The sequence below is a fragment of the Alosa pseudoharengus genome, unplaced genomic scaffold, assembly GCF_046254945.1.
Source record: "Alosa pseudoharengus isolate Yale_2024_CS ecotype anadromous, Long Island Sound unplaced genomic scaffold, YU_APseudo_1.1 YU_APseudo_1.1_scf_9, whole genome shotgun sequence".
In the NCBI taxonomy this organism is placed as follows: domain Eukaryota; kingdom Metazoa; phylum Chordata; class Actinopteri; order Clupeiformes; family Clupeidae; genus Alosa; species Alosa pseudoharengus.
Window position 1 is genome coordinate 4,158,249 of NW_027468881.1, and position 25,393 is coordinate 4,183,641.

The window sequence follows — 25,393 nt, forward strand, 5'->3', positions numbered from 1 at the left end:
CACAGTGACCCGCTGGGCTGAGAGTGTGTGCCGTGTTCTGACCTTTACGTCAGCGGGAAGATACACACACTGCCGTATGCTATTTGTGGACAGGAACACATTTACACACTCACAGCCAAGTTCATACTCTAACACACACTAGACCTCACACACACACTGGTTGCAGAACTGGTGGATATTGTGTGTAGGGACAATGGCATTAGCAGTCACTAAAATGTCACATTGTTGCATGTTATTGTGTAGTGACACACACACCCACATACACATACACATTCACACACACACACACACACTCATCATCTTAGTGGCCTACATATTCTCTCAGTAATATAGAAGCATGCCCATGCTCTCTTTCATAACCGTAATAGGTTGTGCAGTATGGCTCCAGTTTCCTAATTAGCACACACACACACACACACACATAGCAGAGACAGCATTACCTGTGCTTTAAACCCTCACATTGTTTTCGATAACTTTCTGTGTTTGTGCGGTATGGCTCCAATTCCCTAATTACCCATAATACTTTGCTGGCGCCAGTCATGGGACGTTTAAAGCTAATAATGTTATGTGCGTGTGTGTGTGTGTGTGTGTGTGTGTGCGTGCCATGAGGCTCAGGGCACGGAGGAGGTCACTGCTCCTGAAGGGTGTGACCTTTAGTGAAGGTCATCATGATCTTTAGTGCATTCTCCTAAAAGAACTTACACACACTCACACACTCATTTCCAACACAAGGGATCCTTTGAAATCCAATATCCTTCTTGAATCCTTCTGAACTCCTTTGACACTCGTAGCTATGTAGAACCACACCAATTTCAAATTGCTAGAGTTTAGTCTAAGTGTTAATACAACAATTAACTGTCATACAAATAATGTACAATGACCAATTGAATTACCTTTTGTGTTCATTTTTATGGCACTCTGAAATCAATCTGCCAACATGAATATCTGAGTATTTGTCACAACTTTTTGATGGCACACAGCAATGGCCATTAAAGACACACACAGACTCACCGAAAAAGATTTTGCTGAAGAACACAACGTCAAGAGTCTTACTGATGTTAAAATTATAGTGCGACCAGATACAAACTCGTATAATACAAAATGCTTCACTATGAAACCAATCTGGCATTGTGAATGTATCTGTATGATCAACTTTTATTTGCACAGAGAGAGAGTGAGTGAGAGAGAGAGAACAGGAAAGAGAGAGAGGGGGAGAGAGTAAACAGGAGAGAGAGATAGAGAGAGAGAGAGATGTGGGTATGCACTGAGATGAGTGTCCCTTCAGCATAATAGGAACTCTTCCAGCAAGAAATAGAGCATCTTCTCTCCTCTTCTCTTCTCTCCAATTCTCTTCCCTTCTCTTTTCTTTTCTGATCTCTTATTTCTCTCTTTCCTCCTCCTGACATCTTTCATCCCTCCATCACTCTTCCAGGTCACACTGAAAATAACTTGGCACTACCTGAGCGGCAGAACGTGTCTGTGTGTCTGTGTGTCTGTGTGTCTGTGTGTGTGTGTGTGTGTGTGTGTGTGTGTCTGTGTGTGTGTGTGTGTCTGTGTCTGTGTCTGTGTCTGTGTCTGTGTCTGTGTCTGTGTCTGTGTGTGTGTGTGTGTGTGTGTGTGCGCGCGCCTGATGGGGCCTAAGATTACAACCCTCAGCAGCTTCAACCGTGTACAGCCGCCTCAGTGATGTTATAGATATTCAACTGTTGCACTGCAAATCCACGTATTACAAAGATTAGATTAGATTCAACTTTATTAATCATTAAAAAGTGCTTTTCTTTATAATAGTGCTCAGTGATGTTACAGATATTCAACTGTTGCACTGCAAATCCACGTATTACAAAGCAGCTGGCATCGGCAGGCCTGCTGAATCAGTGGACCACAGATTACATAATAACTCTCAGATGGTCATCGCCAGGACTGCTGAATCAGTGGACCACAGATTACATAATAACTCTCCGATGGTCATCTCTCCAGTCTGAGACAATACCATTTTTCAGAATAAACATTCCCATTGAGATGAACATTCCTCTCTAATTCCAAATGTGCATTCCTGTTTCAACACAAACTATAAAACAAACATTTGACCAAGATTTATTCTAAATGGACATTCCTTTTTAATGAAACATTCCGGTTTAAACACACATTTGGAGGACTCCGTGCAGAGGCTGAGGTCTGTGTGTGTGTTTGGATAGATGTTTCACATGTTTCTCGTAACTCCTGGTCAGGCTCATCCCTCTCTTCACACACATGCAACATCTCCTGTAAAGGGTAATACCTCAAGGGGACTCTCTCTGCCTGTGTGTGTGCGTGGTGTGTGTATGTGTGCGCGTGTGCATGTGTGTCGGTGTGTTGCCGTGTTTGACTAAGGAAAACACAGTCAGTCCACTCAGAGTGACTTTACTGCTAACGTGGAAACAGACGCGCACTAGACCCTCTCAGGCCTTTTTGATTGGTTTCCTGGGCATGGGCCCAGATGATTGACAGCCAATCAGAGCAGAGGTAGGCTGGACTCATGGGTTGTGTCTGTGATGCCACACAGCCAATCATAGGCCACACCCCAGGATTAGGAGGGTGATGGACACACACACACACACACACTCTCTCTCTCTCTCTCTCTTCTCTCCTCTTTTCTTTCTCTGTGTGTGTGTGTGTGTGTGTGTGTGTGTGTGTGTGTGTGTGTGTGTGTGTGCCCCGAGAGACAGGCCAACTGTGACAAAGAAATCGTCTGACTCATGAATGCCTTACTGGTGCTTTTTCCCCAGGGTTCCTCTGGGGTCTTAAAAAGTCTAAAAGATTTTCATTCGAGGTCTTAAATTTCATCAAGTCAGGTCTAAAAAAGGTTTTACCCTCGTTCATTTCCAGAAACGCCGGCCGCAGAAAGTTATTACAAAGTAGTGAAAAAGTATCTACTCGTAGCCTACAAAGCGGAGCTCTAGAGTCTTTGCTAACCAGCAGAACGCTGCCCTCAGAACGTTGGTTTTGGTGTGTTGTAGTTCTTTCTGGGGGATATTGGTCTTGGTACGTACGCGGTGGTAAAACTGCAAATCCCTTGATAAATGCAATACCTGCCCGCGAAATACAGTCTGGGAAAGTGTACCTTCAACGAGACATGGCTAGATCACAGCGATTCACAGTGTGAGAGAGCGTGTGTGTGAGAGTGAGAGTATGTGTTTGTGTGTGACAGCGTGTGTGTGTGTGTGTGTGTGTGTGTGTGTGAGAGTGGATGTGGATGTTGTCTGACCACTTTATTATTATTTAATGAGAGAGAGGGAAGGAAAGAGAGACGTGGTGTACGTGAGCAGCGTGTTGAGTCATGCTCGTACGCTCCAACACACACGTACACACACACACTTTTTAACAGCATGCTGAAACAGGGCTGTCATGATGTGTTTCCTGTAGGAAGTTGACGCGTACAGCACCTCACTCTGCTCAGACACACACACACACCCATGCGCACACACACATATACACACACACACACACACATGCGCACACACACACACACATGCGCGCACACACACACGTACACCAGCATCACACATGTAAAAAGCAACCTACAGTGTACAATGTACACTCCCTCTATACCATGTTCATCTATTCACTTTGATGTGTCTGTTTCACTAAATCACCTTTCATACACAAACTCTTTCTGTCTCTCCCTCTCCCTCTATCTCTCAATTCAATTCAAAGTTGCTTTATTAGCATGACTGTATGGGGGCAGTGTTGTCAAAGCTATTGTTACATACAACATAACACACAAGAACATAATCCATCAAAGAAAAACAAAGGGAGAGGTGGGTACATCAGGGTGGACATAAAAGGTCTTAAAATAACAGCAGTAAAGAACAAGAGTATAATAGTGTGTGTGTGTGTGTGTGTGTGTGTGTGTGTGTGTGTAAATGTGTGTGTGTGTGTGTGTGTGCATCACAGGCACAAATTTGTTTTAGTCCCTCAGATCCTCACATGTTAAGATAAATTGTGCTGCTAAGGCAGCAGAGGGCCCCTCACCAAGAAGTATGGCCATTTTATCATCATTGTCAAAATCTTGAAAGTGTGAAAATCTTGAAAGTCTCTCTCTCTGTCTCTCTCTTTCTCCCTCCTTCACTCTCTCTTGCTCTATCTCTATCTCCCTCACACTCTCTCTCTTTCACTCCCTCCCTCTCTCTTTCTCTCTCCCTTTCTCTCTCACTCTCTCTCTGTCTCTCTTTCTCTCTCTCACTCCCTCACTCACTCCCACCCTCCCTCTCTCTTTCTCTCTCTATGTCTTTCTCTTTCTCCCTCACTCTCTCTCTTGCTCTATCTCTCCTTCACCCATCTGTGTTTCATCTGTTCATTTTAGTTGAGCTTATAAAACAGCCCTGACCAGGAGTGTGTGTTTGAGTGTGTGTTTGAGTGTGTGTTTGAGTGTGTGTTTGAGTGTGTGTTTGGGTGTGTGTGTGTGTGTGTGTGTGTGTGTGTGTGTGTGTGTGTGTGTGTGTGTGTGTGTGTGCGTGTGCGCGTGCGTGTGCATGTGCGTGCGTGCACTGGAACATGGGTATTTGCAGCCTTATCTATTGGGGCCTCAACAAGCTTGTTCACCTCTGCCTTGGCAAACAACAGTGGTCAAGTGTCTTGGCAAACGCGCACACACAACACATGCAAGCACACACACACAAAACTCGCATAAATCCTTCTACATCGGAACGTGCTGATTCCCTGGTGCAACACCCAACCGGGTCCGTGTAGACACTAATCACAATAGCAATAGCGGCAGGTTCAAACACACCTGGCTCCACAGGAAACAAACAAGCTCACAGAGAGCCTTTTGTGCATGTAGCCTATTGAGGGAATCAGGGTGTGTTGATGTCATCAGTATGCGACTAAGGAGCAGGTGTAAACAGAATACAGGAAATACTGATGATGTCAAAAGTTCCTGAGAAAGACTTCTCACCATGGCAACTTTCTAAAATCACACACACACACACACTTAAACATACACACAGAGCTGCAGTGTTCTTCTATACTTATTAGGTCATCAGGTTGCTGTGTGTGTGTGTGGCTGTATGTATGTGGGTGTGTGTTGCCTGCACATGTGTGTATGCCCCCCCCCCCCACACACACACACAAAGTACAGATGGGCCTCTGAAAGGTCACGACACAGGTCATCTCACTTGAGTGTCCCATCTGAGACACTGGGACAGTGTCTCAGATGGGACACCAGTAAACATTTATTTAAACATTTATTTTTTCCCGTCAAAACTAAAATATTTACTTGTGAAATGAGCTTCTGCAAGTGCATGTTTATTTTGGTCTCTTGTGGAGACGCAGGGACTTGGACACAATGTTGTTTATGACTGTGTGCTGTGAGATCCTCTTGGCTCCGCTGGAATCTTCCAGAATGTGCACTCCCATATCCCAGAATTCTGTGGGGTTATCTCATGTGGCATTTGAAGGGCCTTATTTCTAATTCTGTTGTGTCAGGTGCGTGTGTGTGTGTTGCGTTTAGGTGTCATGGTGTTGGGTGGATTTAAAGGTCTGGATGCTCTCGTGAAGTCTGAGAACATTGGGTGAATTTAAAGGTCTGAATGCTCTGGGTTTAAACTAAAAGGTCCCACTGACACACACACACATACACACAGTTGGGGTATGCTCACCCTTTCCAAGAGAGAGGGTCTCATCTCTCCGTAGTTCTGCTCTGCACTCTCTCCATCATTCAGTTCATTCTTTCCATTCACCATCTCTCTATCCCTCTCTTTTTCTTCATCTCCCTCTCTAGCTCTCTGTCATCCCTCTATCCCTCTCTCCATCCCTCTCTTAAACTTATCACTGAAAGGTCTTTCAGATCAGGTTCTCTCCCTAAATAACGAGGCCTTTTTGTATCATGGCAACAATGGGCCAGCCCCCTCCACACACACATACAAACAAACACACACACACATACACACACACACACACACACACACACACACACACACACACACACACACACACACACACACACACACACACAAGCACAAGCACACACACACACACACAAGCACACACACACACACACAAACTCTACGCCCTGATGTATGTTGCCGCTGTCTGGGGTCTGGGTGCGAGTTCTGTCTGAAGACCCCCAAACCCTACTCTACTATCCCACAATCCATCACTCCTGTAGTGGTGCATCCTGGGAAAATGCCTTACTGTACGTCTTGGGGAGGTCAGTCTTTTTCATTTAGAGTTTATTTAGGGTGATGGATGAGTCTGGTGTGTGTGTGTGTGTGTGTGTGTGTACAGTGTGTGTGTGTGTGCCTGACATATATCATTTATTGAGGGGAACAAAGTATAGAAGTTTAGGCTGGTGATATAGAAACAGTTAGAAACAGAAGAAACAGTTGTCTGTGCCTAGTGCCACTTTGGTGTGTGTGTGTGTGTTGTATTGTTGTTTCTTTGAATATGGAGCCCAAATGATTACAACCTTAGAAATGGTGTTTGACCTCTGGGGTTATAGTTCAACTTCTCTCATTCTTAGAGAGAAAGAGAACAAAACATGATAAAGAGATAGAGACCGCAAAAGAGTGCAAACTCACACACACACTCACACACGTCTCAAAGTCTGTAGTTGCTTGTTGTGATAACAGAATGAGTTAACCAGTCACCTGAGAATGTGTACTAATGAACCATCAAAACACGCACAAACTTGCTGTTTACAACTTGCTGCATTTATAGACCATATCCACCTAAAGAGTGCACTTACCATGCACACCTAACATACACAAACACACACCTAACACACACTTACCATGCACCACCCTCTCTACCTAACACACACCTAACACACACTTACCATATACTTCCCTCTCGACCCTCCTCCACTTCCTCCTCCTAGCACACTTTGACCTACTTATTGTCTACACTCTCATCCTCTACTAATAGTACAGATGCAGTAGTGATTCCTAGCTAAGGTCTCCTCTATACTGCAGCTTTACTGTGATTCCTCATTCTATAAGTCACTTTGGATAAAAGCATGTTAAAGCAACACCAAAGAACTTTCCCTCTGTCGCACGCAAGCTATTTGTTTATCCAGCACCGGCTTTGCAAATAACGATGTCCACAGACAAGGTAGAATATTTTGCATGCCTTATAAAAGTACGATGTATTGCGACATCAGATGCAAGTCAAATTTGTAGTTTCTTATGTCTCATTCCATCGAACTACAGATCCGCTACCCGATCTGGCAAACTTACATAGTGCGGTTATAGCCGATAGAGGGCCACGAAGCGAATGCAGAATTGCCGTTTACCCTGTTACGAGTTGATGAACCACTGAAACGATTTTGGAAACATTATTTTAAGGTACAAAAAACTCTTTGGTGTTGCTTTAAGTGAGTACGCTAAATTAAAATGTTAATGTTACACACTCACACACACACTCACACACACACTCAGGGCTCTATCTTGCACTTTAGCGCAATTGACTGCGCAAATCGCTTTGTGGGCGGATCTTGGGCGCTGTTTCTATTTTACCGGCGGGATAATGACTGTTGCGCCCGACGCAAATCTAAAATGGGGTGGTCTGTAGTAGCTACATTATTCATGGGTGTGGTTTGGGCGTAACGTACAATAAACCAATCAGAGTGTCATCTCAGCGCGTCATCTCACATTCCCTATTATGCTATTATGATGGAGGATTTGCCAGGCGCAGCCAGGAACGGTTCACAGCGCTATAGTCAGTTGGGAACAGTTTGCTATTGATTTTATTGAATACAGAAATGTCACTTTCCGATGTTTTGGGATCACTCTCACTGAATCACGAGGTTATGAATGCATGGTGATATTTTTGCAATATAATCTAACATTACCTCACTATAGACAATGCAGATCTGTCAGATAAGCTCTCCTCTCCCGTGCTGCTGCTGGGGCATTTGGGTTAAATGGCATCGGCATGCAGTTCAACATCACGTCTCATTAAGTCCTCTAATATTTCCTAATTTATGTCATCAACAAATGTGTTCGCTAGATTTATACCTGTTTTTTCACATCGGACACCACACTGATTTCCCTCGTGTAGCAATACTTGTCCTTGTAATTATGTATGGTTTGGAGAAATGGGAACTGCGTAATATATATGAGAGGAGCAAAGTGCATTGCGCAACACAGACGCCCAAGCAAGCGCTCCTGCAGGTGTAAGCTATGGCAGTACCTTACCAACAACGAGAAACAGTTTCCAAGTTGACCTAACTTTCCAACTGTGCACAGTATCCCATTAAGGCGAGACACGGCAGGTGAAAACATCGTTTTTTCATGCACTGGTCAATTTCGAGATTTTGAGCTAGTCTGTTACCTTAGCATGTATTCTATCACACTAATACAACAAAAAAGTCCGATTTACACATTTAGGTGTTTATTTCATTATATTGTGTCTACTCGCGCCTGTATATTTATCCTAAATTCAGCAAAAGTTAGCATTCTAACCTTGCATGCACTCCCGCGACTGTGACCCAAAACATATTGTGTGTAGTACCGTTGGAAAGCTCTGTTTTTCCTGCATCACGCTATGTGATCCATATATGGACACTTCCTTTGTATCAGCAACCAATCGCGAAAGTTCAAAGACGAGTCTAGGCTGAGAACGGAATCTCATTGGCTGTCTTTCAAGGCTGTTTTCTCAAAACGAGTTTCCTCTCCCACTCTGAGCAAGGAAACTCCACTTCAGAAGCACTTACATACACCAAACTTTCTAGACTTATGCCTAACTATATTTCGAAGATATTTACAGAGGGGTTTGTTGATATATTATTCCTAGCCTGACTTACATGACATTTTATGCCTAAAAACATGGCAAAAATCGATTTTTTAGGGCTATTGACATTATATTCTGATTTACAGGATAACTAAAGTAGATATTCATAAATCCCTCTGTACATTTTTCAACATCTATTATCTGAACACAATGAAAACATAATTTTGAACCTGGCTGTATCCAATGCTCAGGTTTCTTGTTTTAAAATGTATGCAAATTAGCGCATATTTAATTAGATAATGCCTAATTTGCATATGTAAACATTAAATTACAGAAAACTTGTAATACATTTTTTTCTCATATTAATGTAAGTAATCAACTGGGTAAGTTTCATAGTGATATCTGCTTGTTAAAAATGTTACCCTATTCACCTGTAGTGTCTCGCCTTAACGGCATGACAGTAGGCTATTTAAAATATTTATTTTATGTAAAGTAGAGTTTCAACTTAATGCACGCACAACTTTTGTTTGAGCAGGAGAGAGAATAACAATGAATGGACGCAGCAACTACAGAAATTGTAGCCAAGGCTACTTGCTGCTTTCTTTTACTGTCTATGGTTGCTGGTTAACAGCACATATTAAGCTTATTTAAGCGAATTCACAAACTCAAGACTTCAAGGCCATCATGGATATAAAACGTTTTTTGAAAACAACGAAAGGATGGGGGGAACATAGCAAAGTTTGGAGTTATTTCAGATGGGCTACAACAAGGTAGGCAAAATTGTGGTGCTTGTCAAAACCTTAGCGCAGCTGGAATAATGCTTATAGGCTTATGTTAAAGCGCACACAATGTTTAAAGCCATACACAACGGTAAATTGGAACAAAACTAAAGGTAACTTTAGCCTTTATAGGGCTGTATAAAGTTGTCCAAATGAATAGGTCGTAATGAGGCGTTGTTGTTGTTGTAAAGATATTGCATGTAGATGTACTATATAGGCTACTAAATTTTTAGTTGACCAATGCACAAACAAAACCGGGAAACTGACAAATATTATCAAGGCTTTGAATGTTTCCATCTGTGCATAGCATTCATTTCTGCAGGCCTGTGGCCATGCATGCGCCCTTAAAATAGCATCTGAATTTGCGCCACTGACTTTAGACCAGGAGGTTCCTGGTCTGTGGCGGAATTATTTTCTGAAACTGCAAAATATCAACAGGGACCGTTTGCGCCGGAACACACCACCTCTTTTCGCTGAAACGCCCCTGTGGGCGCACATGTACCTGTGGAGGGAAAATTCCAATATGTGCTGACTGCAAAATAGGAAAGACAAAAATCGCGAGTATACAAAGTCAATTACGCTGGTGTGCAAGATAGAGCCCTCACACACACTCACTCACACACTTACTCACACTCACACACACTCACTCACACATACGTATATACACACACACACACTGAGGCTGAGGCCAGTTGTGCCTAATGTTTTCCTAATGGTCACTAATGGTCATCTCTCCCCCTCTCTCCTGCCCCTCCCTCTCCTCCAGTCCTCCAGGTGTGTGTGTGCGGGATTGAGCGATGGCTCCAGCGACGGGTGGTCCGGTGGGCTACACGCCCCCTGAGGGGGGGTGGGGCTGGATGGTGGTGGTGGGCGCCTTCATCTCCATCGGCTTCTCCTACGCCTTCGCCAAGTCCATCACCGTCTTCTTCAAGGAGATCGAGATCATCTTCGACGCCACCAGCTCACAGGTGTCCTGGATCTCCTCCATCACACTGGCCGTCATGTACGGCGGAGGTGAGTGTGTGTGTGTGTGTGAGAGAGAGTGAGAGAGATCGAGAGTGTGTGAGAGTGAAAGCAAGAGAGAGCATGTGTGTGTGTGCCTGTATGTTTGTGTGTGTGTGTGTGTGTGTGTGTGTGTGTGTGTGTGTGTGTGTGTGTGTGTGCGCCTGTGTGTGTGTGTGCTGTGGGTCATGACTTGCATGCTGGGTGCAGCTGCTGTTTTTCCTGAAACAGCTCTACTGTACACACACACACACACACACACACACACACACACACACACACACACACACACAGAGAGAGAGGAACAGGAACCCTGCACAGTCAGTTTCAACAAATAAACCTTGCAGAGTCCTCCTTAGTAAGCAAACAGGATGACATGAGGTTATGGATTCCCCTAGTGTATGTGTGGTGTGTGTGTGTCTGTCTGTCTGTAGCCCCTTTCAGATATGGGGGGAGTGGTGTGCGTGCGTGTACAATATAGGTTCAGTTAATAAAGGGCTTTAAGTATTCCGGCGTGTCGCAGCTGGGAGTAAGATTTCCTCAGGAGAAAAAGTCGGGAAATCATTTTAGATGACGGTCATCATTTCCGTTGTCCGCTCTGAGCTCACTGACCAACGGAGCATACAGCGCTTCTGTCACTCGCCTGATAATCATTAAAGGTGTCGTGAAAATTCGGAGCGTTAGAAAATGGGAAAAAAAAGAAATCGTGATCCAGGTGCACATGGTTGGCTACTAGCTAATGTGCCGTCAACAACAGAGTTGGCAGACTGAGCTCAATGCCTGTGCGCGTCTGCGAGCGAATCCGCAACCTACAGAACTGCGGAAGTGGATTCCAACGACTGCCTTTAAACTAGAGACTTGGTAATCCCCCGTGAGGACTGTGTTGAGTCAGAATTGAATATAACGTGATTATTCTTCTTGCCATCATTAGCCTAATTGATGCATAATTTAGCCAAGGCCCACGCCAAAGTAGCCTGTGTCTACCAGTGCAGTAGTAGTTCTCAAAGGAATGGCTGAAAGCTGCTAGGGATTTTTTTTACTCATGCAAGCAATATCTAACCCGGGTCATTTAGTACTTTAGCACTAGGGGGCTGGAAGTCTAAGACCCGGGGGATTTAGTACTAGGGTAGTGTGTGTGTGTGTGTGTGTGAGTGAGTACTAGGGGGCTGGTGTGTGTGTTTGTCTGTGTGTGTTTATGCATCAGTTTGACACTTGCTGATGTAGACTATTGATTGACAGAAATTGTCTCTGCTTGTGCGATCTCAGTTTTATTAGTTAGTGTAGGAGTATATTTGTGTGTGTGTGTGTGTGTGTGTGTGTGTGTGTGTGTGTGTGTGTGTGTGTGTGTGTGTGTGTGTGTGTGTGTGTGTGTGTGTGTGTGTGTGTGTGTGTGTGTGTGTGTGTGTGTGTGTGTGTGTGTGTGTGTGTGTGTGTGTGTGTGTGTGTGTGTGTGTGAGTGTGTGAGAACATGTGTTATTAGTTAGTGTAGTAGTGTAATTTAGTGCATGCCTTGAAAATATGTGTGTCTGTGTGTAACTCTGTGGTTTGTGCTTTGTGGTAGATTTGGTTGGGGAGAAAGAAAGTGTGTATATGTATATATATATATATATATATATATATATATATATAGATAGATAGATATAGATAGAGAGAGAGAGAGAGAGAGAGAGAGAGAGAGAGAGAGAGAGAGAGAGAGAGGAGAGAGAGAGAGAGAGAGAGAGAGAGAGAGAGAGAGAGAGAAGAGAGAGAGAGAGAGAGAGAGAGAGAGAGAGAGAGAGAGAGAGAGAGAGAGAGAGAGAGAGAGAGAGAGAGAGAGAGAGAGAGGAGAGAGAGAGAGAGAGAGAGAGAGAGAGAGAGAGAGAGAGAGAGAGAGAGAGAGAGAACATCAGCTGGTCTGCCAGAGAGAGAGACACTGCCAAGGAGGGAGAGAGAGAAACACACTGCCGAGGAGAGAGGGAGATAGAGAAACACACTGCCGAGGAGAGAGAGAACCACACTGCCGAGAGAGAGGCACAGGCAGACATAGAAACCAAGAGATGAAAGGCTATGTCTACAATGCCATGAAGGAGTAGTAGAAGATGAGTTACACTTCCTCACAAAGTGTAAAAATTACACCCTGGTTAGGAGAAAATTCTTTGACCACATTGACAAGATTGCTCCCCAATTCCCCATGCTACCCAATGAAGACAAGCTCCCGTATTTGTTGGGAGGGCACAATTGTGCGACAATAGCAATAGAATTCCTGACAGAGTGTTAAAGATTGAGAAAGTGAGTTATTTTCCTTCCTACATTTCACTGTATTATTTTGCCTAATTAGTATACATTTGTATTATTTTTTTACCATTATTTTTATTTTTAATATTTAAATCAGAGAGAGAGAGAGAGAAGGGGGGGGGGCAATGATAGGGAAAGAGCAAAAGAGAGCGTGAGGCAGGGTTGGAGAAGGGGGAGGGGGAGACTGACTTGGAGAGAAATGATGGCGTTTATTCCTTTTTCTGCATTAATGTAATATATCAGGACATAAATATCATGCAGGAGAGAGGAAGAGAGAGATAGAGATGGGGGAGGAGAGGAAGAGAGAGAGAAATAGAGATGGGGGGAGGAAGAGAAAGATAGGGCCGGGCCACACGCTGAAGCGCTTGTTAGCGGAGTTTACCAGCCTGGCCACATGTTACTGAAGCGCTCGTTAGCGGAGTTTACCAGCCTGGCCACATGTTACTGAAGCGCTCGTTAGCGGAGTTTACCAGCCTGGCCACATGTTACTGAAGCGCTCGTTAGCGGAGTTTACCAGCCTGGCCACATGTTACTGAAGCGCTCGTTAGCGGAGTGTAGGCTGCAGTAGTTAGCCTCCACTAGAATCAGTGAGACTGGCTACGCTAGAAATGTCAGTGGTGCTCACATGCGGAAAAATTAGACAAGTGTTCTAAAACTACTTTTACGCTCCGCGAACAGAACCCTTTGGTTGCCCGGCAGCAAGAGTCCGGGGGCGGGGTGTGTGATCCCTCTTTTCTCCTTTTCTTCTGCCCTCTGTCATTTTCTCTCTCTCTCTTTCTTTCTCTCTCTTTGTCTCTGTCTATCCTGCAGACTGGAATAGTAAATGTGGCTGCGCATTTGGAGTGTGTGTGTGTGTGTGTGTGTGTGTGTGTGTGTGTGTGTGTGTGTGTGTGTGTGTAGGCTTGAGAGTGCTGTGTATATTGGAAAAATGAGATCAGTCTTCTAAAGCCATCTTTACTCTCGCTCTGCCAACGGAACGCTTCAGTGACGCACCTGGTGTAGCCCTCCCGTGTGTGTGTGTGCCTGATGCAGCCCTCCCGTAAGACCATACACCTGACTGAGAAAGGAAGGAGGTGGGAGAAGAGGGTGTGTGTGTGTGTGTGTGTAATTTGCTGGCCTATGGACTTTGTTCCGGATCCTTCTCCCAGGTCTCCTTCAGATAAGCCCCGCCCTGTTCGTAAACAAACTGTGGAAGTGTGTTTGATATTAATTTTTACTCATTCTACAGTGTGGTCATCACTCATTATACACACACACGCACGCACACACACACACACACACACACACACACACACACACACACACACACACACACACACACACACACACAGATGCACTCACTCACTCACTCATGCACATATAACATTTAATCACGTTTGACAAGTATTACATTATCCCAGTATGTCTACATCACTCATTACAGAGAGGATATTCTGAAATGATTCTCTCATTTACACACACACACACACACACATGAACGTCCATGCATGCGCTCACCTCATGACCAGGGTCACTGGAATAAGCCGCTACACTCTCACACACAAACACACACAGTCTTTGCCTTTGCTCACAGCCAGCCTAATTATGGTTAATTGGAAACAGCTGCTCTTCGTGGTCTTCTCGCACACACACACACACACACACACACACACACACACACACACACACACACACAGACATAGACATTCAAATTATGGGACATCAGTGGGATTCTGGTTTAAGGTCAAAGAGGTCAACACCACTGGCACATATCCACACACACACACACACACACACGCACGCACACACACACACACGCGCATGCACATACTGATGTGTATGGGGCATGCTTCTGCAGAGTTGTTTTATAAATATTTACAGTTCTTTCTGCAGAAGGGCCAAGACAGCACTGATGAACCCGAACACACACACACAAACACACACACACATAGTCCAGCATGTTCACCCCTAGATATTCTCTCTCTCTCTCTCTCTCTCTCTCTCTCTCTCTCTCTCTCTCTCTCTCTCTCTCTCTCTCTCTCTCTGAATTCAATTCAATTGAAGTGAACTTTATTAGTATGAAATTAGTATGATTTTTGTATTGCCAAAGCAGAACATTTAAACATATGTTTATATAGAGAATGATTGGAATACATTACATTGCGAATAGATATGCATCCAGGAATAACAAATACCTGGTGAGTGTGTATGTATGTATGTATGTGTGTGCGTGTATCTGTTTTGTGTGTGTGTGTGTGTGTTTGTGTGTGCACGTATGGTGTTTCTCTATGTCTGTGTGTGCCTGTGCATGTATATGTATGTGTGGTGTGTTCCTGTAATGCTGTGGATTGGTGCCCATGTGTATGTGTATCTGTTTTGTGTGTGTGTGTGTGTGTAAGTGCACCTCAGTCTCAATCTCAGCTGTTGTGCAGTGACCACATGTTCTTTGCTGTCTTGCAACCATGACTTTCCTAGTCTGCCTTTTCTATGGCTAGACTGTGGTCAGTATTTCTCTCTCTCGCACACACAAACACACACATACATACACACATACATTCAGACATATACACACACGCATATTTTCCACACAGGCCTACATGCAGACGCACACACTCACAGTTATGATGCCAGAGACACTTTCTGTCAGGGGCAACGTGAGTGTGTGTGTGTGTGTCTTACACTCTTTACTACTTTGCTTTCCTACTCCCTCTCTCTCCTTCTCTCTTTCCTCCCTCCCTCCTTCACTAGTTCCCTCTCTCTCTCTCTCTCATCCATGCCTTTCCTCCCTCCCTCCTTAACTAGTTCCCCCTCTCTCTCTCTCTCTCTTATCCATGCCTTTCCTCCCTCCCTCCTTCACTAGTTCTCTCTCTCTCTCATCCATGTCTCTCTTCTCTTCATCTATCCCTCATACTCTCTCTCTCTCTCTCTCTCTCTCTCTCTCTCTGTCTCTTTCTTTCTCTGCTTTATGTAATGTGTGTGTGAGTGTATTTGTGTGTGTGTGTGTGTGTGTATTTGTGTGTGTGTGTGCGCATACTCACAGGCGTCTTTGTCCTCTTTTGGGAAAGAGTGTAACTCTGTCCTCACCCAGACAAAGAGGGTGTCAGGATTCATTTGCATCTACGGTATGTGGTGTGTGTGTGTGTGTGTGTGTGTGTGTGTGTGTGTGTGTGTTTGACTGAGTGAGTGAGTGTATGTTTGCGGAAGAGAGAATGAGAGTGAGTTAGTTGTGTGTGTGTGTGTGTGTGTGTGTGTGTGTGTACCTGCAAACTAGTCACCATTCGGCGAAAATCGCCGTTTTTGAATCAAAATATGTCATTCACGTGAATCGTGTAGATCCAAAGAGTTTTTTTTTCGGGGGGGGGGGGGTCAACTTTCCATAATCTGGAGTGAGACTATCGTCGATTTCATGCGAGATTGATAGGCAAGTGATTGGCCTCTCTTTGTGCTATTTTTGAAGACCTACCTATCAGTTGTTTCTGAGGGCGAGCTTTATCTTTCTCACTTTCTGTTACGCATAGCCTGCCTGCTATGGCCTGCAGCAGCGATATGACCAAGGAAAAAAAGAAAATGTTAGCTAACATGGGCCACATGCTACACTCTGACTATAAACTCAAGGTAAAACATCATATTGTTAAGACTTGCTGAGGTGAGGTTAACAAGTGTTTACTCGCAAATTCACGTTCCCGCAGCTGGCCGTTTTGAATTGCTTTGCAAAACAAAACGACTCTGCACTGAGTGCGACTGTGAATTTAGCTCGGCTTAATAGTTTAATAATGTCTTGGAAAGTTATGGCTTGTTCACAAGTTATTTCATTTAGCATTATATTTTCCATGTGTCGATGATTGGTAGACATGACGTTCTCAGGGAGTGCAGACTTTCCAAGGCCAAATGTAGTTATTTGCAACAAATCTGAAAGTGGACCTAGCAAAATATGTTGACTTGCTCAGTGATAGGTGTTTAATTTGTTTGTTTTCTGTGTAGCATATAGATCATAATTCTTGATAATTAGCACGCAACAAGGGAGACCTAGGCTTCTATAGTAGACTGACATAGCGCGCCTATTGCTCAGACCCGCCCCTTTAGTTGGAATGTGATCATTGCAGCCTCAGTAGACACGAGAGGAAATATGTCAACTTTTTCAGCCCTTCTGAGTTTGCAGGTATGGTGTGTAAGGCTTCAGGAATCAGAAACTGACAGCCAGACACACATTCACTCTCTCTCTTACACACACACACACACACACACACACACACACACACACACACACACACACACACCCACCTTAAAGTGGAAACATTGAATGATGCTGTTTGAAACAAGCCCGTATTTACAGAAGCTCTACTGTAATCAGAGGGTCTAAACGCGTCCCAGCCTTCTCTCATTATCCACTCAAAATGGCACTCTCTCTCACACACACACGAATGCACGCATGAGCACATACATACACACACGCGCACAACTCTACCTACCGGGCATTCACCTCACATGGATACACTGGTCCTTGTGTGTGTGTGTGTGTGTGTGTGTGTGTGTGTGTGTGTGTGTGCGTGTGTGTGTGTGCGTGTGTGCGTGTGTGCGTGTGTGCGTGTGTGCGTGTGTGCGTGTGTGCGTGTGTGCGTGTGCGCGCGCGCGCGCCACTGTTTTATCATTAGCACTAACAGAATGTAGAGTAGTCCAGTCAAACTACTCCTCCCCTCTCTTCCCATATACACACACATTATCTCTCTCTCACTCACACACAGTACAGATAAGAAGTAGCAGCCAAATAAAGTTACACAAGAAGGGATCTCATGCAGGTCCAGACACTCTCAAATGCTTTTCACTCACACTCTCTCTCTCTCTCTCTCTCTCTCACACACACACGCACGTCAGGAAGCTAATACAGGAAGCTAATATTCTAAAATAAAGTATAATGTTATAGTTATCGATTTGTCTTTCACAAACTTGAAGCTCTATAAGTATACTGACAAACATATACACACACACGCACACACAGTGTCTGTGTGCTCATTTTACTTGCACAACTGTGTGTATTTATGTGCAAGTGTGTATGATCTTTTGTGAGTGTGCACAACTGTGTGTGTGTGTGTTTCCTGTTAAGTCATCAGTCAGGTGTGCTCACCCTTAGGTCAGGTTGCCATCTGGTGGTCGAATGACCAAACAGCAGGCCAGATGGCGCTACAGTTAGACTCAGAGATCAAATGTAGTATGTAATCAAAGTACCACTGTAATTAAAAAGTTAAAGTAGTTATCAAAATAATATGTTCTTACATGTTCATATGTTCATACATTTCATGTTTCAGTAACTGAAGTTTAGCCAATCAGTCTCCATCCTGGTGAGTAGTGTCCGTAGCTGATTGGCTGTTCACCGGCCCTGCACTGTGTCTGTCTGTCCCAGGACCAATCAGCAGCATCTTGGTGAATAAGTATGGCAGTCGGCCCGTCATGATGTGTGGGGGGCTTCTGTCCGGCTGTGGTTTAGTGGCAGCCTCCTTCTGCAACAGCGTGGAGGGACTCTACTTCTGTGTGGGCGTCATTGGAGGTCAGTGTGTGTATGTGTGTGTGTCGGTGTGAATGTGTGGAAGGCATGTGCGTGTGTGTGTGGTGTCTATCTTTCTGTTTTGGGGGGGAGGGGAGGGGGGTCTCTGAATGTGTGGCAGTTTGAGACTTTAGCAGGAAGTAGTGGTCTGATGTCACTTCCTGTGTGTGTGCTTAGGCCTGGGCCTGTCATTCAACCTGAACCCCGCCCTGACGATGATCGGTAAATACTTCTACAAGCGCCGGCCCATCGCCAACGGGATCGCCATGGCGGGCAGCCCGGTGTTCCTGTCCACTCTGTCGCCACTCAACACCTGGCTGTATGACCAGTTCGGCTGGCGGGGCAGCTTCCTCATACTGGGCGGCCTGCTGCTCAACTGCTGTGTGGCCGGAGCACTCATGCGGCCCCTCGGACCCAAGGCTCCGCCACCCAAGACAGAGGACCCCAAGGTGTGTGTGTGTGTGTGTGTGTGTGTGTGTGTGTGTGTGTGTGTGTGTGTGTGTGTGTGTGTGTGTATTGGGTGTGGGGGATCCAGATCAGACATAACTCTGTGTGTGTGTGTGTAGGGGAAATGTCCATAACAGACCTAGCCCAGTGTTTGTGTGTGTGGGGGGGGGGGGTTTGGGATTAAAGCAGTTCTGTGTGTTGGGTCCACAGCCGGAGGACTGCATACTCACAGCCTTGTGTGTGTGTGTGTGTGTGTGTGTGTGATCCCCAGGTGGAGCTGGAGTCCAGCGCGGTAGCAAAGCCTGCCCAAAAGCGATCGGCCATTGAGGTCATCAACAGCTTCATTGACCTGACGCTGTTTAAACACCGCGGCTTCCTGCTCTACCTGCTGGGCAACGTGGTCATGTTCTTCGGCCTCTTCTCGCCCCTCATCTTCCTCAGCAACTACGCCAAGGACGAGGGCATCTCCAAGGAGAAAGCCGCCTTCCTGCTGTCCATCCTGGCCTTCACCGACATGTTCGCCCGGCCCTCCATGGGCCTGGTGGCCAACACGCGCTGGGTGCGTCCACGCATCCAGTACTTCTTCGCCGCCTCGGTGCTGTACAACGGCATCTGCCACCTGCTGGCGCCGCTGTCGGTGGACTACCTGGGCTTCGCGCTCTACGCCATCTTCTTCGGGATCGCGTTCGGCTGGCTCAGCTCCGTGCTGTTCGAGACACTCATGGACCTGGTCGGGGCGCAGAGGTTCTCCAGCGCCGTCGGACTCGTCACCATCGTGGAGTGCGGCCCCGTGCTGTTGGGACCACCGCTGCTGGGTGAGCAGGAGTGTGTGTGTGTGTGTGTGTGTGTGTGTGTGTGTGTGTGTGTGTGTGTGTGTGTGTGTGCGTGTGTGTAGTACAACCCCAAAACAGAAAAAGTTGGGACGTTGTGTAAAATGTGAATAAAAACAGAATGTGATAATCTACAAATCTCTTAAACTCATATTTAGTTGCAAAACGGACACAGACAACATATCAAATGTTGAAAATGACAAATTTGACTATTTCATGGAAAATATATGTTAATTTCGAATTTGATACCAAAAAAAGTTGGGATGGGGTAACAAAATGCTGGAAAAGTTAAAGAAAACAAAAGAATATTTCACAACTAATTAGGGTAAGTGGCAACATGATTGGGTATGAAAAAGGGCATCCCAGAGAGGTAGGGTCTCTTAGAAGTAAAGATGTAGGGGTATTTATCACTCTGTGTAAACTTGTGTGCACAAATGATGAAACAATGTCATTTTAATGCTTCTTAAGTCATTTTAATGCTTCTTTAATGCTTCATAAAATTGTGACGTATTTGGGGAGTTAATCATCAACAGGACATAATATTATTAAAACATTCAGAGAATCCAGAGAAATATTTGCAATCAAGGGAAAGAGCTGAAAAACAAAGTGGATGTCCGTGGTCTTTTGGACCTCAGATGTCACTGCATCAACACCAGACCTGTTTCAAGACCTGTCATTGTATGGCACTGCAGCCAAAATTGTAACAGCTAAAATTGTATTTAGACATGATACAGAAAATACCACCCTCTTATTTGGGCCTGAGCCTGTTTAAAATGGACTGAAGTCACGTGGAAAAAGGTCCTGTGGTTAGACCAATCAAAGTTTGCCATTCTTTTGGAAATCATGGACTCATCTGGGCTAAAGAGGAGAGGGCCTATCCAATCTATCCAACTTTTTTTAGCGCTCAGTGCGAAACCCAACATCTATGACGGTTTGGAGGTGCATTAATGCCTACAGCATGGGCATCTTGCACATTTGGCAAAGCACAATCAATTCTAAATCATGTATACAGGTTTTGAGCAACATATACTGCCATCCAGGCAATGTCTTTTCCAGGGACGACCTTGAATATTTTAGGAAAACAATGTCAAAAGGAATTCTGCACATATTTAAACAGTATTTCTCCATGGAGCACACATGCACAACATACGGCCCGCGCTCGTTGGCGATACGAAGTGTTCATTTCAAAACGTTACTGACAGATTACAATCGGATAACCCCGTCATTGTAACCAAAATCTGTCTGAGTTTATTTGCAAAGCTTATGTTAGCAAACTAGTATGATCATCAGGGTGCAATTTGTGTAAAAACCAGAGGGGGGAATGATTTTGAATAAGTTTGTAACCCCCCCCCCCAAAAAAAAAATGAACGAATGATTAATAGCCTAGTAATGTCATGGCTAATAATACCCTATATTGTTTTTGCCACCTTTGTAACATTTTAGTTTTAGTTTACCGTGGTGTATGACTTTAAACAGCGAGTGTGCTTGGTATGATGATCAGCTCCTCTAATGCAGGGTAGGACTACGTTTTGACAAGCATACAAATTCACCTTGTTCTTGCCCCATCTGAAATGACTTCTCTACTTTTGCTGCCTCCATCCTTTCTGTATTTGTTGTGTAAAAAAACGTTGTATATGATGGCACTGAAGTCTTAAGTTAGTGAATTGGCTAACAGTGTTAGTTGGTAACCAAATAGCCTACACTTTGCGCTACACGCTGCGTAGGCTACGTGCATTCTCTCCTGCTGATTTGCGTTCAGTAGCCAAGTGCGTAGCCTAATATTGCAAAAGTTGAAAAAATAAATGTGTTAATTGTAGCCTACATAAAATAAATTGCCTATCATACTGTCAGTTAATTTCCTACAGTGCAGTGAAGAGTTTGGAGAGTTAAGTTATAGGGCAACTTGAAGTTTTATGAAAATAATTTACGAACCAGAACATAAAGACCATGAAGCTTCTATTTCTTGCAGCTGTTAAAACACCCGCTAGATAGTTTAAATACCCACCAACATTCGTTTTTGCAGTACAGATTATTTCTAAAAGTTATTTGTCTACTACTGGCTGATTTATCAAACGAGTGCTTTCTCGTTCGTCCTCCGCAAACTACAGGTGTTTCGGTAGAGAGCCATTGAATAAGTGATGCCAAGCAATTTCTGTAACACTTTTTGTGACATTCAGCAAATATCCCCTAATTTAATGTAAGTTCCTTCGAACAATAGGCCTACGTTCCACTCTACGTGCAGTTGTCCTCCATCTCAGTTGCATCAGTTTTCTAATTTTGAAGGTTCTAAAACATTATTATGCTTCACTGAATCCTTCTCGTTTTCTTTCATTTGTCCAGCTAACTTTTCCATTGAACCTAGCCATTTATGATGGATTACACACTCGACATTCTGAAATGTCCTGCACGATCAAGGCCAAATTAAGTTATCACGCAGCCACTGTGTCAGCAGCATCAGTGCTGACGGTGACGGTGCGTTTCTGATGTCAGATTATTATGTAGGCTAGCCTACTAGACTGTTCTCACGTTGCAGCGCTTTACTTATATGAAGTATCATTAATCAATATGAGGGGCAGAGGGGGATAAATGTTGTCCCCCCCGACGATAAAAATAATTTAGCAGAGGTAGGGATAGGAAAACCAGAGGGGGGAAATCCTCACCATCCCCCCCTACAAATCGCACCCTGAGTATGATGCTACCACAGGTTGCTTGAAGCAGCCGGCTCAACACACAGGGCGAGTTGACCAATCACAGTTGTGTATAAAGTTAAAGCAAAAACATAGCCTACATTTTCAAAATAGTTTTCTTTATGCCAAAGTCAAAAAATAATTTTCGAGAATGAGGATTAAATACTGGACATATATTAGCCTAAATATTGCTGTTTTTCCTTTGTCTCCCTCACATTTTCATCTGTTCTTATACGAGTAGTAATCAAAACCATATGATTTACTTAATGTTATACAAGAACAGAATAGAATTGAACAGAATGGAGTTCAGACTTGAGTTCTGTATTTTGGGTCCGGCCCTCCACAACAGTCCCAGTTTGTCATGTGGCCCCTTGGGGAAATTAGTTGCCCACCCCTGAGAAGAGTGCTAAAATGGCCTGTCTGCAGTCCAGATTTGTCAAATTAGGTGCATAATGGAATGAAATACATGACTAAGAATACCCCATACTGTTGAGCAACTGAAATCCTATATCGGGGAGTAATGGGACAACATTTCACTCTCAAAACTCTAGCAACTGGTCTCCTCAGTTCCTAAACATTTACAGAATTGTGTTAAATGAAGAGGTGAAGCAGCACAGTGGTAAACATGCTCCCGTCCCAACTTTTTTTGAAACATGTTGCTGGTATCAAATTCAAAATTAACATATTTTTTCCATGGAATAGTCAAAATTTTCATTTTGATATGTTGTCTATGTCCTTTTTGCTGCTAAATATGGGTTTACGAGACTTGTATATTATGACATTCTGTTTTTATTAGCATTTTACACAACGTCCCAACTTTTTCTGTTTTGGGGTTGTAGTAGTAGTAAGTAAGTAAGTAAGCATTTTCTAGCACAATGACCACTTGAAGTACTTCAGACAGGCTATCTTTATCTTTATTGCCAAAGATAACATAAACAGATAAACACTCAATATTAAGTCCATGGGCATTGATTGGGCAGTGGTGTGTGTAAGTGTGTGAGTGTGCGTGTGTGTGTGTGTGTGTGTGTTGTGAGAGAGCCTTAGGAGCTCCTGTGGTGCTATTGAGTAACTGATGCTGATATGTATACGTTTGTCTATATACTTAAACAACATGTAAAGTTTGTGAAAAACAACCTAGAACATTATATACTATATTTTATGACATTTCCTGACATTTTCTTGTGTGTGTGTGTGTGTGTGTCTGCGTGTGTGTATCTGTGTGTGTGTGTGTGTCTGCGTGTGTGTGTGTGTGTCTGCATATGCGTGTGTGTGTGTGTGTGTGCGTGTGTGTGTCTCCCCCTGCAGGTAAGCTGAAGGACGTCTACCATAACTACCGGTACACGTACATGGCGTGCGGCGTGATCCTGGTGGTGGCAAGCGTCTTCCTGTTCGTGGGGATGGGCATCAACTACACGCTGCTGGAGCGCGAGAAGCGCGCGGAGGAGCTCAACGGCGCGGCCGACGCCCTCGACCAGGAGGCCAACGCCCACAACGCCAGCCGCGAGAAGGAGGGGGAGGAGCCTAACACAGCCACGCCCCTCAACGCCCCCGAGGACGAGCAGCTCAAGGAGGACTCCGTCTAGGCCACGCGACGCGCACGCACGCGCTGGTGAACTCTGACCTCCCGGCCCGCGCAGCGCAGGTGTGTCACCGTCCACACGAGTACTGGAAGATAACGGTCAAACGGACGACAGCAACGAGCAAACAAACAAACGAAATGCGGACAAAGCAAATGTGATTTTACTGTAGTAGGTGCTGGCACGAGTGCAAAGCAACACACACACACACACACACACACACATATACAAACTGACGAACAAATACACTCCTTGACATGCTAGTGAAGAAACATTGACAAAGAAGAAAGATGAGATTGGTGAGGTGGATATGTGGAAGCATTTCACACACACACACACAAACTACACGTTTACATCACACACACACACACGCACACACACATCACACACATCACACACACGCACACACTACACGTTTTAAGAAGGTTTAGTCATGACTGGAACGTTTCTCCCTGTAAATACCAAGTTCACTCACCAGCTTCAAAACAAAACTTGCTAGACAGACCAGGCAGTAGGATTCTATCGGTTTGGACCACCTGACTGTGTGTGTGTGTGTGTGTGTGTGTGTGTGTGTGTATTGTAGAGGAATGATAGATTGTCTCAGTTGTCCCACTGTTCTTTTTTGGATTTGTGATTCTGATTTGAATCTCATTCCATGGCAACAGGAAGTAGATGAGCACTCACACCCCTGTTCCCATGGGAACGTGAAACAGAAAACTCCAGACTGCCCCTGAACTTGAGATTAGATTCTCAACCTCCTCAACATGGTCTCTCTGTTCAGAGATGTGATCCATCTCAAGTCTGCCAGCAGGGGGCAGACAGGAGGTGACAGAGGGGCTAGTATTGACCTTAGAGTCCCCACAACTAGCCCTAAATGGCCCTCAAACTAGCCCTCCCAGATATAGCATGTAGTATGTAGTCATTTGGTACACACACACACACACACACACACACACACACACACACACTGGTCCCATATTTGACTGCTTTTCTATCCCAGTGTAAACAGACATGCGGTCTGGCACTGTTGATGATGATGATGATGATGATGATGATGATGACGATGATGATGACACTGCGCTGTTAACCCTCACAGTCTGATGTGAGAGCCGCAGACCTGACGTCTTTAGGGATGTCAGTGTACCAGAGTAGCATAGACTCCGGCTCAGCCCCGCGATAGTTGATCTCTACACACTCCTGAGTCCTGTAGACTCTACACCCTTTAAACGCAATGTGTCCACTAACCTCACTACACAGGCCCTGTAGAAATCTCACTTTTTAACTTCATATTACATTTTTACTCTAGAACGCTGATACGTAATCAAATATATGTGTATGCATATAGGTGTGTGTGTTTGAGTAACAGAAACATTTCAGATGAGTGTGTGAATGTGCATATGTGTTTATGAGTAAAATAAGTATTTCAGATGTGTGTGTGTGTGTGAGAGAGAGCAACAGAAGCATTTCATTAACTTCTCCATCTCGCTCTGTACTGTACGTTTAGATTGTAGTGTGTGAGTGAAATCACATTTTAGTGTGTGTTTCATGATTTTAGCCATTTTGAATTGTT

General features: G+C 44.5%; 1 protein-coding gene across 2 annotated transcripts in view; it reads left to right on the forward strand.

Annotated features, from left to right (window-relative positions):
• Nucleotides 1-24,047, forward strand: part of LOC143115449 (monocarboxylate transporter 1-like) — a 37,353-nt gene extending 13,306 nt beyond the window's left edge. For both annotated transcript variants that reach the window (XM_076277501.1, XM_076277502.1), the window contains 5 exons: nucleotides 10,255-10,502; nucleotides 18,142-18,285; nucleotides 18,460-18,731; nucleotides 19,001-19,544; nucleotides 23,552-24,047. In XM_076277501.1, coding sequence (XP_076133616.1) covers nucleotides 10,286-10,502; nucleotides 18,142-18,285; nucleotides 18,460-18,731; nucleotides 19,001-19,544; nucleotides 23,552-23,829 — 1,455 coding nt within the window. In that variant the 5' untranslated portion in view covers nucleotides 10,255-10,285 and the 3' untranslated portion in view covers nucleotides 23,830-24,047. The remainder of the gene's footprint in view (nucleotides 1-10,254; nucleotides 10,503-18,141; nucleotides 18,286-18,459; nucleotides 18,732-19,000; nucleotides 19,545-23,551) is intronic.
• Nucleotides 24,048-25,393: the final 1,346 nt, after the last annotated feature.